The sequence below is a fragment of the Camarhynchus parvulus genome, chromosome 8 (assembly GCF_901933205.1).
Source record: "Camarhynchus parvulus chromosome 8, STF_HiC, whole genome shotgun sequence".
In the NCBI taxonomy this organism is placed as follows: domain Eukaryota; kingdom Metazoa; phylum Chordata; class Aves; order Passeriformes; family Thraupidae; genus Camarhynchus; species Camarhynchus parvulus.
Genome location: NC_044578.1, coordinates 21507147 through 21523060, shown reverse-complemented (window position 1 = coordinate 21523060; position 15914 = coordinate 21507147). Strand labels below are relative to the sequence as shown.

The 15914-nt window shown below is 40.7% G+C and overlaps 1 protein-coding gene across 3 annotated transcripts in view; it reads left to right on the top strand.

Annotated features, from left to right (window-relative positions):
- The window catches only part of PTPRC (protein tyrosine phosphatase receptor type C), an 86953-nt gene that overhangs the window by 47251 nt on the left and 23788 nt on the right, over positions 1-15914 (top strand). For all 3 annotated transcript variants that reach the window (XM_030953891.1, XM_030953889.1, XM_030953890.1), the window contains one exon: positions 15185-15217. In XM_030953891.1, coding sequence (XP_030809751.1) covers positions 15199-15217 — 19 coding nt within the window. In that variant the 5' untranslated portion in view covers positions 15185-15198. The remainder of the gene's footprint in view (positions 1-15184; positions 15218-15914) is intronic.

Below are 15914 nucleotides of genomic sequence, written 5' to 3'. Positions count from 1 at the left end.
TCATTGTAGTGGTTGCCTGTGCTGTGTGTTGTAGCTAAAAAGCACTCTAAAAATGAAGAAAAAATGAATCATTAGGGCAACTACACTTTCTGGTTCTTCAGTTTTGCAAAATTCTGTGTCTTCAAACAATGTAGGCTGAAGTGTTAATGCTTCTGTACATTGCCACCATTCCCCTTAGCTCAGTGAGGAAGTTCACTCATTTGTGGGTTGACAGGCAGCCTTGCCTGGGAATGGGAAGGTGCTTGCTGGCAATGCAAGCGGAGAGCTGCTTTGTTAAGTGCAGACCAGTGCTCTGCTAAATGGAGATAAAATTCAGGCACCCACATCCTGTCACACCATTTAGTTCTTGCTGACTGCCATATACCAGGAAATCGAAATTGAAATAAGCCCATTAGTTCCAAACACTGTTAAAAAACAGCAAAGATTAAAAAGTTATACTTGATATGCCTTATACTGTGCACAGTTGAAAGTGTGCCTTGGGAGCTTAACCCTCTGCTCGTGCAACTCTTCCTGGTGGTGGCAGAGGAGGAGCAAAACCAGCTCTGACTGCTTCTCTGCCGTATTAGGTTTGCAGGTGAACAGGAGTAAATTCACAAAACTGGTAGCTAATGCAACTCTCCTTGTACATCCGTAATCATTATTTGCTGCCAGTTCCTATATCTGTTACCCTTGTACCAAAGATGTTGAATATGCAGCTTAAAATTATTGAAAAATTCAACTGTGGGTTTGATTTTTTAAATACATACATGTTTCAGATGACATTATTGACCAGGGAAGTAGGTATTCTCCTTTTATTACTCTATCATGTTAGCAACTTCAATTGAACTTTAGCAATAAATTATTAAACAGGGCTGAGTGGGTCTATTTTGGAAATTCTTCTGAAATCAGTATGTCACTTGAAAAGAAATACAAATTTTAATTGAGCTTCTTAGTTTACCTGAAGCCAAACCTTATCCCAGTGAAAACTGGTCAAGACCAGGAAGATAAACACAGTAATATGGTTATGCATCACAGGCTTGCTAGGCAAGCAAATCTGAACTGCTGTCTCTGTAGAAGACTGAACTAATCCTTGTGATCTTATCACCTCTGAATTTCAGAATTTCTGATCAAGTTGGCAGGGAGATAGCAAACTGTCAAGACTTCCTAAATGGCAGTCTAGGTGGCAAGTCTGAAGCAGCTGTAAGGTCCTAGTGAAACATGTCAGGTTTTGACTACTGAGTTAGACTGAGCACATCTTTCAGATCGTGCTGTGGAGGCATCATCAGAGTTGTGTTTCCTGAGTGTGTTGTAAGCAGATGCGCAATGATAAGATAATGAGGGGCCAGGCAGGTAGGGACCAGCCCCCTGAACGTGGGGCCATTGCAGTTCAGAGGTTGACTGCTGAAGGAGCATCGAGTCAGGAGCTCCTCCATTGGCTGGCAGGGAGGCAAAAAAGAGGGCCAAAAGCAGCCAATCACATATGGCTTTTGCAATTTTAAGCTGCACAACGGAGAGTAGCATTGTTGGGTGGATGTGCAGAAGGCACTGGAGCCCTGCAGCGCCTGCCCCAAGCCCCCTCTCTGATCCCATTCATGTGTCAGCCATGCTTCATAAACTGTTGTCAGTGTCAGCATTAACAAAGAGCCTGGGAAGGAACAGAGGCAGACATTTTGTCAAACTTATACTACAGACCAAACACATGTAGCAAGGGTTTTATCTGCTTTTAAGTGTTAAAATAATTCCCCTGCCCCTTCCTGCTGAGATGGTGGACTGCAGTGGGTTTTATCTGCTTTATGTGATGTCTCTATATCTCTGCCAAAGCAAAACTTAGAGCTGACTAATGGATAAATGCCAGCATTGGCTCTCAGCTTTGTCCCCTAAGGTCTGAAGGCAGAAACAAGACAATGGGAACCCTCCTCTAGTTAAGCCAGTCAAATCTAACCTGAAGCTGATTTAAACTGAAAAGAGAGTTAGATTGTGTGGCTGAGTGACTGTGATGAGTCATAGCCAAAAAGGACAGGATTCCACAGCACAGCAATGCCAGCAGAGAGGCCCCTGAACAAGCAGTAACAACTACTGGCGGAAGCAGGACTTTTACAGCCACATTCAGGAGTGCAGTGCCAAAGCTCATTAACTTTGATGAGGTAAAAGATGACTTTCATTAGCAGCTGCCAGTAACTTAAAACTGAGAGACAAAACAAGCTTGGCAGTTAAGCTGTTTTAGCACTGTGCACCTTTGCACAAGTAAAAGCACTTGCACTCCTGGCTGGAGGGCCGATGCTCTGGCAAGAGGCCGGTATTCCTCATGTAATGTGGACCAAAGCCATGGTCAAGTAGATTGCAGTGATTCCAATGTGAGAAGTTCCTCATGATACCAAGTGCTGTGGGATCCCACTGAGCCATCAGCTGCTCATCTCAGCTCCTCTATCTCCCAGTTCCAAATCACTCATGATGTGGGATTGAGCAAGGAGATCTCAGCTCGGTGTAGGAGATGTTGTGGACCTTAGTGGCATTTCTTGCATTCATTAGACAATTCTGTTAATAAGTTCTGTCTCCATCAGAGAATCTTGTTCCTGTGGGGTGGCTGTTGACCCCATACATGTGCCAAAAATGAATTGACAGCCTTTAATTCAATTTTCTGTTACACCATCTGCTGTGGCCCTGGAGGACTGGCTGTTAGTACCCAAACAAAAACACATTATATCCTTAGTAGAGGGTTCCATTCTCTGATCATTGTGTTCCTTATTTTCTTGAAAGTTCAAAAGTCTTTGTAAAGTTTTCTTTTGACCCTGTCAACCTTAAAAACAGTTGGACATATCTTTCATTGCATTATTTCAGACTGCTTTGTGCTCTTGTCACTGCAGATAATGTTCGTCTGTCCTTAATTTCTTTGGGTCTTGCTTATGTAAATGTATATAAAGAACATATTTTATATCCAAAAGGAAAGAAAGATCACATTGTGTTAACAAGGCAGAATTTATTATTCATCAGCAGATGAGCAGAGCATCTTGACCATGGAATTTCTTGACCATCATCCTTGACCATGGAATATCCTATAGAAGGATCTTATGGGGCAAAATGGAAATCCAGAAACTAGAGTTCTATTTTTTTGTACATTTTTCAAAGCTTATGCTCATGAGGGTATTCTTGATAATCCTGACTAAAATGCTGCAGTCTCTTTTTTTTCTCAGTTGCCTTGCTAATGTTGGGCACTATTAAAAATGGTCTTTCATATTTTTAATATTAATTAAACTACCTTGAAAGTTTCTGTTTCAGCATCAAGTATAATGAATACTGAAAAATTTGAAAAAGAATTTGAGTGAGGGTGCTGTAGGTTGTGCAGGGCTTTGAGCATAGTTCAGTTTATCCAAGTACTCCAAACAGTTTACATGCTGGTGCAGAGCAGCCCATGGAAATCCAGGTGATCCCACACTTGAGTTGGTCTCTGTGCACCAAATGGAGGTACAGAGAAGACTCACATGCTTTCCTGAGCCAACAGAGCTCAGTGCTGAATTAAGCACTGTCAGTGCCCACTTCCTGCTTCTGTGTGCTGCTGGGGGCTTATTAAGAGATCTGTTACATGCCAGACTCTATAGAATTCTTGATTCACATTATCTTTCTTCAGACTATGATCTTTTTTCAAGCTATACTTAATTCCTACTGAAGTAAATGACAAGTAACAAATTTTGGTGCTTCCTTGAACACCTACCAGAAGGTTTTGTCTTTTTTAGTTTGTTTGTATTATCAATTTGTGGGGCATACATATGAAGTGTAAAATAATAGGTACTGAATAATATCTTCAAGTGCCTTAGTCTACACAACTGAAAAAAAAACTTATATATTTCCATATTAAAAATGAAAGAGCAGTAAATTTTACCAGTTGATGTGGCCATGCATTCACCAGTATTTCAACCAAATACTGTAAAAATATAGACTTAGAATAGCCTTACCCACATTTGCACATACTTGGGTCTTTTTGCTTCAGCTTTTCCATCTGTCATCACAGCAGACAGTACACACACTGCTTCCAAACTGCTCCATCTATGGGGATGTGTGTGTACAAACTGATACTTGTGCTACAAATCCAATTGGGTTTCTGACCTCCCACCTCCAAGTGGGAGTTGTTATTGTCAGATATGTAATGCTGCCATATACACATTTCTTATTATTAGACATAAGAAATGTTTACAGGTCTGTGGTATGTCCCAGCTTGTGAATAGCAGTGCCTATATAAAGAGTGTAAAATTATTTGGAGCATGAAATTGGATGTTCTCTTAACTTTGGCCTGAGGGCTTTCTGTGGGCCCCTATACATTGAAAGGTCCATACAATTCTTTTCCTAAATAAATTCCTGTCTAGCATCCTTATCCTTTGATTTTTCTTTTCTTTCCGAGACCATTCATTTAATACTTTCAAGATAAAAATTATAATAAAAAAGGAAACTTGGAATGCTAATGAAAATTGCCTTCCACAGGCAAAAGATGGAAGCACAGACTATTTATGTTCTTTTTGCCTTGAATTATTTAAAGAGATATTGAAATCAGTCTTGTTCAAATCTTGAGGAACATGAGCTTTAGATTTTTGCTGGAATATGGGACACCACAATCCCTATGAGCAGAGAGGAGTCCTTCTGTTCTGTGCCTTTATTTCTATTTCCTGAAACATTCAGCATACAGTCTTTTAGAAAAGGGTCATCAGCATAGGATTTAAAGAAAAATTAGATGAACTGTTTTCACCTCTCTTTGCTTGTGATTATCAGGTGGTTTGTTAAATTTGGATCTCACATCTCCTGTCTGTTATAATGAAAATAGCAAATGGAGAAAGAGGAAAAAAAAAGAACACATTTAAAATGCAGTGAAAGGCCCAGTGCTGGGTACCAAAATTACTGATCTGGTTCCAAAAGAAAAATAAAGGAGGAGAGGGGATCAAGAAATCACTTTCACTTAATGTTTTTATTGAATTCCAGAGTTGTGTGGACTCTGCTCTCCTCTGAAATCTGTTCATCATTGCTTTTGATGTGACATGAAGTAAGGGCCTCTTCTTGACCTGCTCAGCTGCTCAGCTTCCCTTAAGGGATAGAGCCCAGGTTTTGCAATCCAGATTTTGAGATAGTGAGAGGCTTTTGTAAGTGTGTGCAGGGCATTCTGGGGAGCTCAAGTTCAAGGAGTTTCTCTCTTTGCAGCCTGTTCCTGTTTATGCAATCAGACGGATGTGGGCATATTTTTTTATGTCACTTTCAGATCCCTTGTCTCTGAACTTCATAATTTTAAATTAATTTCTAATTGCAATATGCCATTATCTCCACTTTTCATGGTACGTTAGAGAGACACAGACATGGAGGGTACATAGAGCCACTCATGCAGTTAAGTGAGTAAAAAGTGGAATTCCCGGGTAGGACTTGGTCACAGTTCCAGTTTTTTTCACTGTAGCTGAGAATAAGATAGATTTCAGGTCACACATCAAATATAGGACATTTTGATTAATTTAAATAGTGTAATTTCTGCTTTTCAGAAGCAGAATCCCAGAATTAACTAGGTTGGACAAGACCTTTGAGGTCATTGAGTCTAACCTATGATGTAACACCACCTTGTCAGCTGGACCATGGAATTAAATACCATATCCAGCCTTTTCTTAAACACCTCCAGGGAAAATAATTAAAAAATTAATGATAAATTTTAACAGGCAGTATTCTGGAAGATAATGATATGCATCACTGAATGATTTACTTTTCAAATGATTTTTGCATGAATAATCCTTGTAGAATCTGACCCTTACATGATGCTTCCTATCAGCATTTTGTGTGTATAGATTACTGTGTTTTAAATTGCACCCTAACAAGAATGCAGTTCATTTAGCTGTTGGTCAGTGAATCCTGGCTGTCAGAGTATTTTATGGACAATAAAAATTTTATTCAGTAACATATTTGATGAAGGATATTCAATTCTGATAAATTTTGGCCTGAATGTCCGGAGGAAAAAGAAAAAGTGAAGATAGTAGCCAAGTAAAATTAGTGTTCCTTGAAACAAAGAGAGTTTGCTGGCTGCAGCTGGCAGCCCCAGGAGGGTGAGGAAGCTGCCCAGCAGGCAGAGTTGGTATGGGAACGGTTCTCCACTGAGCTGCAGGATTTTTTTCCCTCTGTACTCTGTATCCTTTCAAGAAACAGAAGCTAGTTGTCTATCAGCCAGTGCTGGTTAGGATCTTCTCTTCATGCTGGAAGAAATCTGGGTCATAGGAGATGACTGAGACTAGCAGGATAGTTTAGAGCATTGCTGCTTGGAGATGTGAGGCTGGGACTTCACCTCATGGAGCACAGGGACTGCTGAGGGTCCTGTTAAGCTTGGAGCAAGAAGTCACAGAAATACAAATGACAGATCACTGGAAAAGGAAATTTTTGTGCCACATCTTTATTCTGATTTGTGACTCTTTCAAAGGCTGAGGCTGTGCAGGCAGAGTAACTGGGCACAATAAAACCCAGCACTGTGACTGGAGGTACTGAGCAATGGTTCATGCACTCTCTGCTGTGGAATAGAGCAGCTAGTTTTCTTTAGGCCTGAACTGCACAATCATCAGATAATTCCATTAAAATGTAATGTTTAATTTTGTAAGTAGATAAAGGCAGATCCTCACTCAAATCTTCACTCTGACTCCAATATGCCTATTTGAACCATGGGACCTGTTCTCATCCAAGACAGCATCTGAATCCCCCAGCCCCCAGCATTTGGCTCTGTAACAGGGTTGTTTCAGAAGTACCAAACATCACTGTATCACTCAGAGCAGCACTCCTTTGAGCCAGTTGCCATCTCCTAGAGGTACCAGAGATGTTGCTTTCACAGCACTGTCTGAAAAGTGTGATTTTTGCAGCAGTACTGAATTACCTTGTTGAAGGGAAAAGCTCTGTGAACTGCAGCTGTACATTCACCTGTGTCCCTAGGCCAGAGGAGATCTGTGACTGCAGCCTTGGGGGCTCTGGATTCTTTCTGTCCCCAGCTGCTGCAGCTGAGGGATATGACACTCAGGTGCTGTCGGTGCTGCTACACCTTTGCAGCAGTTATTCAGAGTTGCTCTCTGGTGGGCTGTTGCTCTGTCATTTGTCACACTCTGGTCCTGCTGCCTTGAGTCTGTGCCACCATGCAGCCCTGCTTGCCCTGCCCTCCATCCTTGGCCAAAGTGAAACCGTGGAGCTCCTGTGGTACAGTTATATATCTTTTATCAGTAAAAAATCTGCAGTGCATAGCAATCAAACAAGTGGTTTGGTAGGGTGTTTAACATAGCAGCGGATCAGAGAAAAATATTATTATGAAAAGGAATAACTCACAGGCAGATGTCAGTTCTTGAAAGAAATGTTCTTTTTAAAAGCTGAATCTTTTTGAAAATCACTGATTAGAGTCCTCACTGACATAATGCTCCCACTAAGTACAGAGCTGTTGACCCAAGATTTCATGCTAATAGAACTCTGAGAAACAGAAGGTATTTCTGATTTCAACAGGCTTTATGTTATCAGTGGCTAAAATGCTGATCTTAGAATCCCAGACTCACAGAAAGACTTAGGTTAAACTAGACCTTAAGCATCATTTACTTGCAGCCTCCCCTACTCTTCAAATGGTACTAAACTGTTTATGGTTTGAATTTGAGCTAATTCAGGACAGTTTAGAGAAGTATATCCGAGTTGATTTTGTTTTTTAGAGCAAAGGACCCATTTTCTATTGCTGGCAAAATTACATAAAAAGTTGTAATCAATCAGGAAGATGCAGAAAACTAGATAATGCTTTAATCTTGAAGAAACTCAAAGATATCCGTCTCTGAGAAGCAGAGAAGCGAGTCAGATATTTAAATAAGCCATGGTCCAATGAAGGGCCTTAAATTAAATTTGCCCCTTGCCTCACACTCTCATCAAGTCAGTCAGGCAGGCTGCTCAGCTGTAGCCTCTTTTTCTGATCAAAACTCTTGAGACCTGAGCTGCCTTCTGCTGTTCTTCACAGCTTCCTGTGACCAATAGAGTCATCAATTGCAAAAACCGTGGGAGTACAAATTGAGAGGATGATAAAATAGGTGTAAGTTCTTTCTTCCTCCTGCTTGCCATAAACAATATACATTCAGCAAATCCAGAAGCATTCTGTCAGTGCCATTAAGCAGAGCAATACGGAGCAAGTGAGCAAGTGTTTCTGTTCAAGGTAGATGGGGGAAAGGAAGACCAAGGAAGGATCCAGCAGGGCTGGAAAAGTCATGACTGAAGTTAGGGGGACTGGCCCTGGGGAGCAGAGAAGTTTAGCATGGGAACAACATGAATCTGGCTCAAGACTTTCTGTGCACAAATACTGAAAATATATAAAGGGCAAACCAAATATTAACACAGATTTTTTTGCATGTTGCACAAAATTGCCAAACAAATATCACAGCCAATCTTTCATTCCTCATGCAAAGGTGCTTCTTAATGACTGTGGAGAGTACCCAGCATTTCACAGCTGAAGGAACTGTTACATCAGGGTTTGATATTTTCCTCTCTCGCAGACAATTCACATGGTGACAAGGACTCCCTGCAAAGCAGTTTGGACTTCATCCCAAAGATTGCCACCCCTCACTGTATCATGTTAATGAACCTGTACAACTGAAAATAATTACAAATGCAAATGTGATGAAAAGGAGTTTAATAGGGATGTTTCATGACTGCACTAGAGAAGTGGTTTAGCACTAAGATAAGTCTGATTGCTTGGGCATGTGGGTGCTATGGTAACTCCGTTTGCATTTGGAAGCACTTAAGCTCAAAACCACAGTATGCTGCACCCTCTTCCTTTTGAGCAGGGTTCTGTAGAAGAAAGGCAGAAGTAAACAGCATGAGAGAAACCACAGGGCAGCAAAGGCGTCGTTAGCTGTAGCTGTATGAGTGGGTTACTGCAAAGCCGTCCTGTGAAGGCTGAAAATGTCATTTAAAGTATGGTGCAAGTGATAGAGAGCCCCTCCTTCTGACTGCTAAACACACAATAGTCCTGGGTATTTATTTTAGGTTTGCAGGAACTGTGTTGGCAAAAAGAATTTGATTTGCTGGTTTTGGTTTTTGTTCTACTTCAGGTTTAAGGTTTTTAGAAATTCTATATATCATTGGTAACAAGTATTACTTCCATTAAATTAATGTTTCTTCAGGGAAATTTCTCTTTTGCTCTGTGTTTTTATTTTCCTTTGGAAAAGTTATACTCCTGTGTTTATTTTGCATAATCAGAACTAGAAAAATATTTTTTTTTAATGGTCAGAAATATTCAACATGTATTGTAACATTGTGTTCCTCCTTGTATGTATTTATAACATTGTGTTATAAATTCTTAATTCCCTCCCTTTCTTCTGGTTGTTCCCCTTGTACATGATTGCTGGCTAATTTGAATTTTTCGCCTTCTCCATAGCTGTAAATGCTGATTCATCTCACAGTTGACTCTGAACTTGAGGAGGATAGGGATAACTCTAGTTTTGGGAGGTGGACAGCAAGGAGAGGGATCTAGAGCAAGCATTAATTTCAGAGGTCAGTTTTCACCGAAAGCCCAACACCACATCCTATCACTGGCTGTAGTCAGAGCAGCTCTCACTCCTGAGCTGGGCTCTGCAGGCAGACCACGCCTTCCCACTGCAAGTGAACCCTCAGCACTGGCAGGTGCTTGGGAACAAAAAGGCCTTTGACTCTCAGATGATGCCTCAGCCAAAGGTTAAAGGGACAGTAAAGAGTGCCAGGATCAGGCTCTTGGGCAGGGATGCACTGTGTGAAGGAGTTGCTATGGGAGGCAACTATTAATGAACTTGTGCAAAAAAGAATATTTTGAGAAATCAGATGGAAACTATTTTAATTATCGTTTTGAAAAGTCAGAATGGACATAAAATCCAGATATCAAAAGCAAACAATTGGAATTTCTTAATCAGAACATTTTAGAATTTCTGTTAGATTAAAATTTACAGTTTCAACATTTTATCCCTAATTTCTGGTGAAAATAAATATTGTAAATATTGCCTGTGGAAAAGAAATTATAATGTTTATTTAGTTGTAACTTCTATGATTGCTCTAGGGCTATGAAGACTTTATCAATTAGACAATTAATAACTTAGAAGTGATTTGATGGCTTCATCTTCAATGATCACAAGAATATATTTTTATTTTAGGACCCTCAGAAATGTCTCTGTCACCTGAGAAAATTCTACACTGTAAACTCAAATGAGTAGTTTATTTTTGGACTCAGAGCATGAAAAAATTCACATATTTTTAATATGAAGTCTATATAGCATTCTTTTACTCGATTTTCAAAAAGCATCAGTTCATCCAGAAACTGGGAATATTATTCGTTTTTTCTTCCCCAGAATTAGAGATAAGAATGAAGTGTAATTCTGTAGTCTCTATGCTATGAAAGCATTTCAGCACATGTGATCCCACCTATAAAATTTGAGGGGTCCTCTGTGGTATAGAATTACTCAGATGTTTAAGTGTTTGTTAGTTTATTCTTAGGTCTGCCCGGATTTGTTTGTAAAGTAGCAATGGATCCCTCAGTTTTGTGTTTTCAGCAAAAATAACTGTAACATCTCTGGCCTGATGCTCATTTGCTTTAAGGTCTCGTTAGCTGGTTCTGGCAGCACAAGGGAGCTTTAAAGCAGGTGTGAATTACATCCTATCCCACTTGAAGTTTAAAAATAAATCAAAGGGCGGCTGGCAGCATTTTGTGAGGCTCCTTGCCTTACTCACCCTTCACCTCCCACCAGGAACTGTTCTTTTTTTTGCAATTTAGTGTTGGCTGGCAGGGGAGCTGCAATGTCTGTGCTGTTTGCTAGGAGACCCCCTCAAAGAGCTTTACTCCATCTGAACAAGTAGACCACATCCTGTTGCTTTCTGTGCAGATGTGAAGAGCCCTGACCCTGCTGAAGCAGTGCCGTTCAGCTGTGAAAAGAGGGAAGGCAGAATCTGGACTTACATTGGTTGCTTGGTGTAAAATGCTGCCTGGTGGGGGTTGCTGGGGTCTGTCCAATATACTAAAGGCTGGAGAGATCCTGGGAAAAGGGCAGCAGCTCTGCAGAATCAGTAAGCATTTTTCCTGGCTGCAAAACGCGGCTGCCAACTGTTTTACAGACACGAGGCTGAGAGGAAGGATTACTTCCTCTGCCCCCTCCCAGCTCTGGCAAAGACATGAGGAGTACAGCTGGATGTGAAGAGCCAGCTGGTATGGCACCAGGCTAGATAAAACACCAAATGCACTATTAGCAGAAGAGCATCCTCCTTCCCACATTGTTCTGTGCTCTGTGTGTGGAGGAATGCAGTCCTGCAGCAATCCTGTGCTCAGAGCAGACAGCCTGAGCTGCTCCATGCAGGTGTAGCCTCCTGGCCCTCCTGGCCAGTCCAGCAGGAAATACAAAACCAGGTCCATTACTCACTGTGCAAATTAAACAGCAGAATGGAATTAAAAGACATGTTTCATGTCATAAGCTAATGGATTTCTGCCCCTCTAAACATGATAACATTTTTAGGCTCTTCATGCTGATTCAACAGGATCTCCATCTTATCAGCTGGAGTTTGTGTTATTAATAGCACATGCACACAGGAAATGTGTGCTGGTTCTTCCTGCTGCTCAAGTAGATCACACCCTGGACTTCCTTGAAACACATTTTTGTCTTTTAACATATTGTAGGTCCCAGTCAGTTGTCTTCTGTTGAGTTCTCGGTCCTGCCAAGTGAAAACATTTTTCTAAGACAGCAAAAAGCTGTCTCCTTATACAACTGGACTTCTTATACAGGTGTAACCACAGTATTGCAGTGAGTGCAGAGTCAGTACTGCAGAGGTGATGCAGCAGCTCCTGTACCTCCAGATGTGACCCAGAGAGCCTCCTGTCCTAGGGGTTTGAGAGGTTGGCTTTTTGTTTTGGTGGCCTGGATTCTTTCATGATTTTTCCATTTGCTCTTCTTTTTGAACATCGAAAGTACTTCATAACACAGTATTCCCATGTTTCACTCACAGGGCTAGTACATCTTTGGGCTTTCAGGAGAAAGAGTGATGAACTCATTTGTTTTAGGTGTATTTTGTTGGCATCTCAAACCTTTCTTTGAAGCAGCAGCTGCATTCTGTCCACTGACTGGTAGGAAGGAGAATGAAAGCAATTAGCCAGGGTCCCATCTGCCTGTGGGATGAGCTGCTGGTTATACCTTTTTCCAGGGCATGTGATTAACGCCAGATCTGCTCAAACATTACTGATGGATCATTTGAAATCTTTTAGGTATGTCAGCAGGAACCAACTGATGGCCAAATCAAGAGAAGGGAGAGGGAAGCTTAAAAAACTTACTACAGTAGTAGGAACTTTTTTATACTCTAATTCTTCCATATGGGTTATCTGATGTTATCCTTGTTATCATACACATATCATCTTAAGAATGTCTTATGGTTGGATGCAGTTTAGGCTCTGAGAAAAGTTTTGGGGTAGTTCCCATTTAAACTCAGACCAACTTGCTTAGTTTGGCAATCATCAAACTTTCGTACTGCACAGCATGTGTTTGGGGGATTGGACATCCTCATTACATTTTAAATATATTTTTGGATTTCAGCTTTCGTGTTTCTAGAGTTATGTTTTAGAATATAAACATGAGCAAACAGTTTTGTCTTTGAGGTTAACTTGGGTAGCCTGAGCTTAGCTCAGACATTTGTTAGTGCTGGGACATTTTTTGGAAAATTAGTAGTAGCAATATACCTGTTAATCTCAGAGTAACAGAGTCTGGAGTGTTGAGATTCTTCTTGATTTTCCTTCATTTTACCCAGTATCTCTCAAAAAGGTTTCATGGGGAAATGCATTTGCTTTTCGAGAGGATTTTTTAGTGTTCTGGTGCCACCTATTGAATTCTTTTCAACTGCATCCTATTCCATTGCTATAATAAAGCATATCAGGGAAGGGAATCACAGGAGAGCAGGAGACCCCTGAAATACTTAGAAGGTCATAAAACTGCCATGAAGTTCTGTTAAAGTGATAGTGCTTAGTTATAGGCAGGAAAAAGGGCAATCTCAGACTATTATTTCCCATACTGTTTTAAGACACTGCTCTGAGCAAGGCAGTGGGACCAGGTGATCTCTTGAGGTTTCTTCTAACCTGGAGTTCTATGATTATGCTCACTGGGAGTGAGCAATAAACCTTACACTCTATTTAAGCTATTAGCATTATTCTAACTTTACAAGGGGGAGGGTGGGGAAAATTATTTTCGCAGGAAGCTTGAGGAAATTAATGAGGCAACACAACACTGACAAGCTTATGATCCCCTGATCTTTTATTATCTCACTTTACTTGGAAGAGACAATCTTGATGTGTATCATTTTGTCTCTATTATGTTTGCATCACAGATCAGTAAATAGCTTGAAAAGTATTTCTGAATGTTTCACTAATCTGGGCAGAGTTTAATTTAGAGCTTAACTTTTCTGCAACTTCTTTTATTCGGTTCTAGGAAAAGTTTCTAAGTGAAAGTTAATCTGTAATGATGCTCACAGAAAGTTAATATTTGGCTTGAGGTATATTTGATGTGCTAAACCAAACTAAGATTTGGAAAAGGAGGGGGAATAATTGATTCTTCAGCTAATAAGCCTTTTGAAAAAAGAAAATCACATTATGGAATTTAGAATGACTAACTGCCAGCTTTCAAACACTGAATTCAAAACCATGAAAATACATCGAAAACTTAATGCTTATGGCAAATACAAATGGATATGAATGTTACTTTTACAGGGTTCCTTGGCAGTTTAATGCATGTATTTATAGATCATGCAATTGTTGTAAAGAAATGTTGCAGACAGGAGGTTTCAGATGCTGAAGGTACGTTGAAAGCTCAAAAGATGAGTTATATTTTTGTTTCTTATCTGTAACCTCCCTTAGGTTAGGAAGCTTCACGTGCTAAGATTCTGTAGCTTTGTGTTTCAATGAAGGTATATAGATATAAATGAATTAACATGCTAGACCTGTTAATATAGTGGTTAATATAGTGGCTTCTACACCCATGTTATTCAATCTGTTTTCAGTTTGCTACATTTTAGAACTTACATTCTTCCAATTAAGAGCAATGTTTTTTTGATAGTTTAATATGATTTCAGGCAAACCTCATAGACCCATATCCTCATCTCATGGACCAGATTTTAGGCAACACCCTTCCCCACTTCTGTAAATAAATACATACTGCATTACTGTTTTTAGCCAAACTTCATTTGACTTCTGTTGATACTTTTTCTGTAATGTATCAGGCTACTGGCTCTTTCCAAATTGTCAGTTGTAGTAAGAGATCTTGCATAATGTACAGTGCACAACAAATTCGGTTGCTGACTAGAAAAGTATTTGCAAGACTTTAGCTTTTACATTCATATTCATATCATGGCTTAGACACATTTCATGACAGGTCTGAGCACCAAGAAATTCTCACTCCCTGCAGGTGACATTGCCGTCACTGGTTGTGTGTTTTGAATGGCTGTTGTCAGCGATCTGAACTGTTCATATAGGGTGCAGAATCCATGGTGGCCACTGAGCAGCCAACACTGCTGCTGCTTGTCAGGTCGATAAGGAGAAAATCTCTGGAGTCCCAGGGTATCTGCTTATGTTGATCTTCTGTGTCAGAAATGAGGGACATGGTTTTGATGCTGATACATGAACTTATGTATCCCTCACAAGTATGGCAGTTTCTCACATAAACCTGGCTTTCTGCTTTAAAGGTTGAAGGAGTTTATTTTCAAGAGTAAAGATACAGCAGTTGTGAAGTGCCATGTAGTGAAGCTGAAGTAACAAGAGAAATGATAAACAGAGAAGTTCTATCTGAAAAAACATGTGCCACAAGAAAGAGATAAATAAATTCCAAGATGCAAACATAGTAGGAAAGATCTGGTAGAAAAAGAGCAAAAGAAGGAGGAAGGAAGAGCCAAACAGGTGGCTGGAAGTTTGTTGGATGGGGCCCTGAGCAGCTTGATCTGCTGGGTGGCATCCGAGCCATGGCAGGGGTGTTTGAGCTAGATGATCTTTAAGATTCTCTCTAACCCAGACCATTCTGTGATTCTGTGACTGTATACTTGATATTTTGGGCATCTGGTTGTTGCTATATCCACTAAATATAACTTAAGAATGTGTAATTTCCTGGGGAAAGCTTAGCCGATATTTGGGAGGAAGGAACGTGTCTTTATATTTTTGGCAAATTCCTTGAAAGTTTAAGTTACGCTTTTTCTCTCTCTTTTCCAGGGGAGGAGACTACAATGACCACACCTGGTACTGGTAAGAAACAATTTACATGGCAGAATTGCATTGATTTTTTTTTTCTTTCTTGACAAATTCTTCTTTCATTTTCTCACACACAATTAGCTCACAGAATGTATAATGCCTTTTCATCCACCCAACAAAATGAAATATGCTGTCTTAATAGGCAGGAATATCCGACAAGTCTGGTTTTGAGTAATGTATTTAGGTATATTTTAAAACACAGCATTTAGCATGAAAGGCACAATCATAACAAAAAAACACTCACTGGTTGTTCGTCTGACACCTGTTGAATCCCCTGCACTTTGAATGTTTGATGTGCCTTTGTTTCGTTAAAAATTCCCAGCGTCTCAGTATGGGAGTGCTGCAGCACTGCACCCTGGTGGTGTGGGCAGCTCTGTCCCTCTGTCCCTCCTCGGCCGGGCACACCGGATGGAGCATGACCGACCCTGCTGTCCCTCTCACCGCAGGTGCCAGCCTCGCACACAGCACGCACCTCTCCCCGCACGGCACGGCCCCGAGCAGCACGGCACGCAGCAGCGGCTCCGCTGCCCCCACCGCACGCACTCCCTCTGCCTTCGGGGATGCTCCTGCAGGTTTGCTCTCTCCCCTTAGCAGCCACGCTCTGCTCTCAAAACTCTAGGGGAAAACGAAGTCATTCAGCACCAGGGTAGCCTTTCCAGCTCATTTTGATCAAATGGAAAAGGTGTCTGTG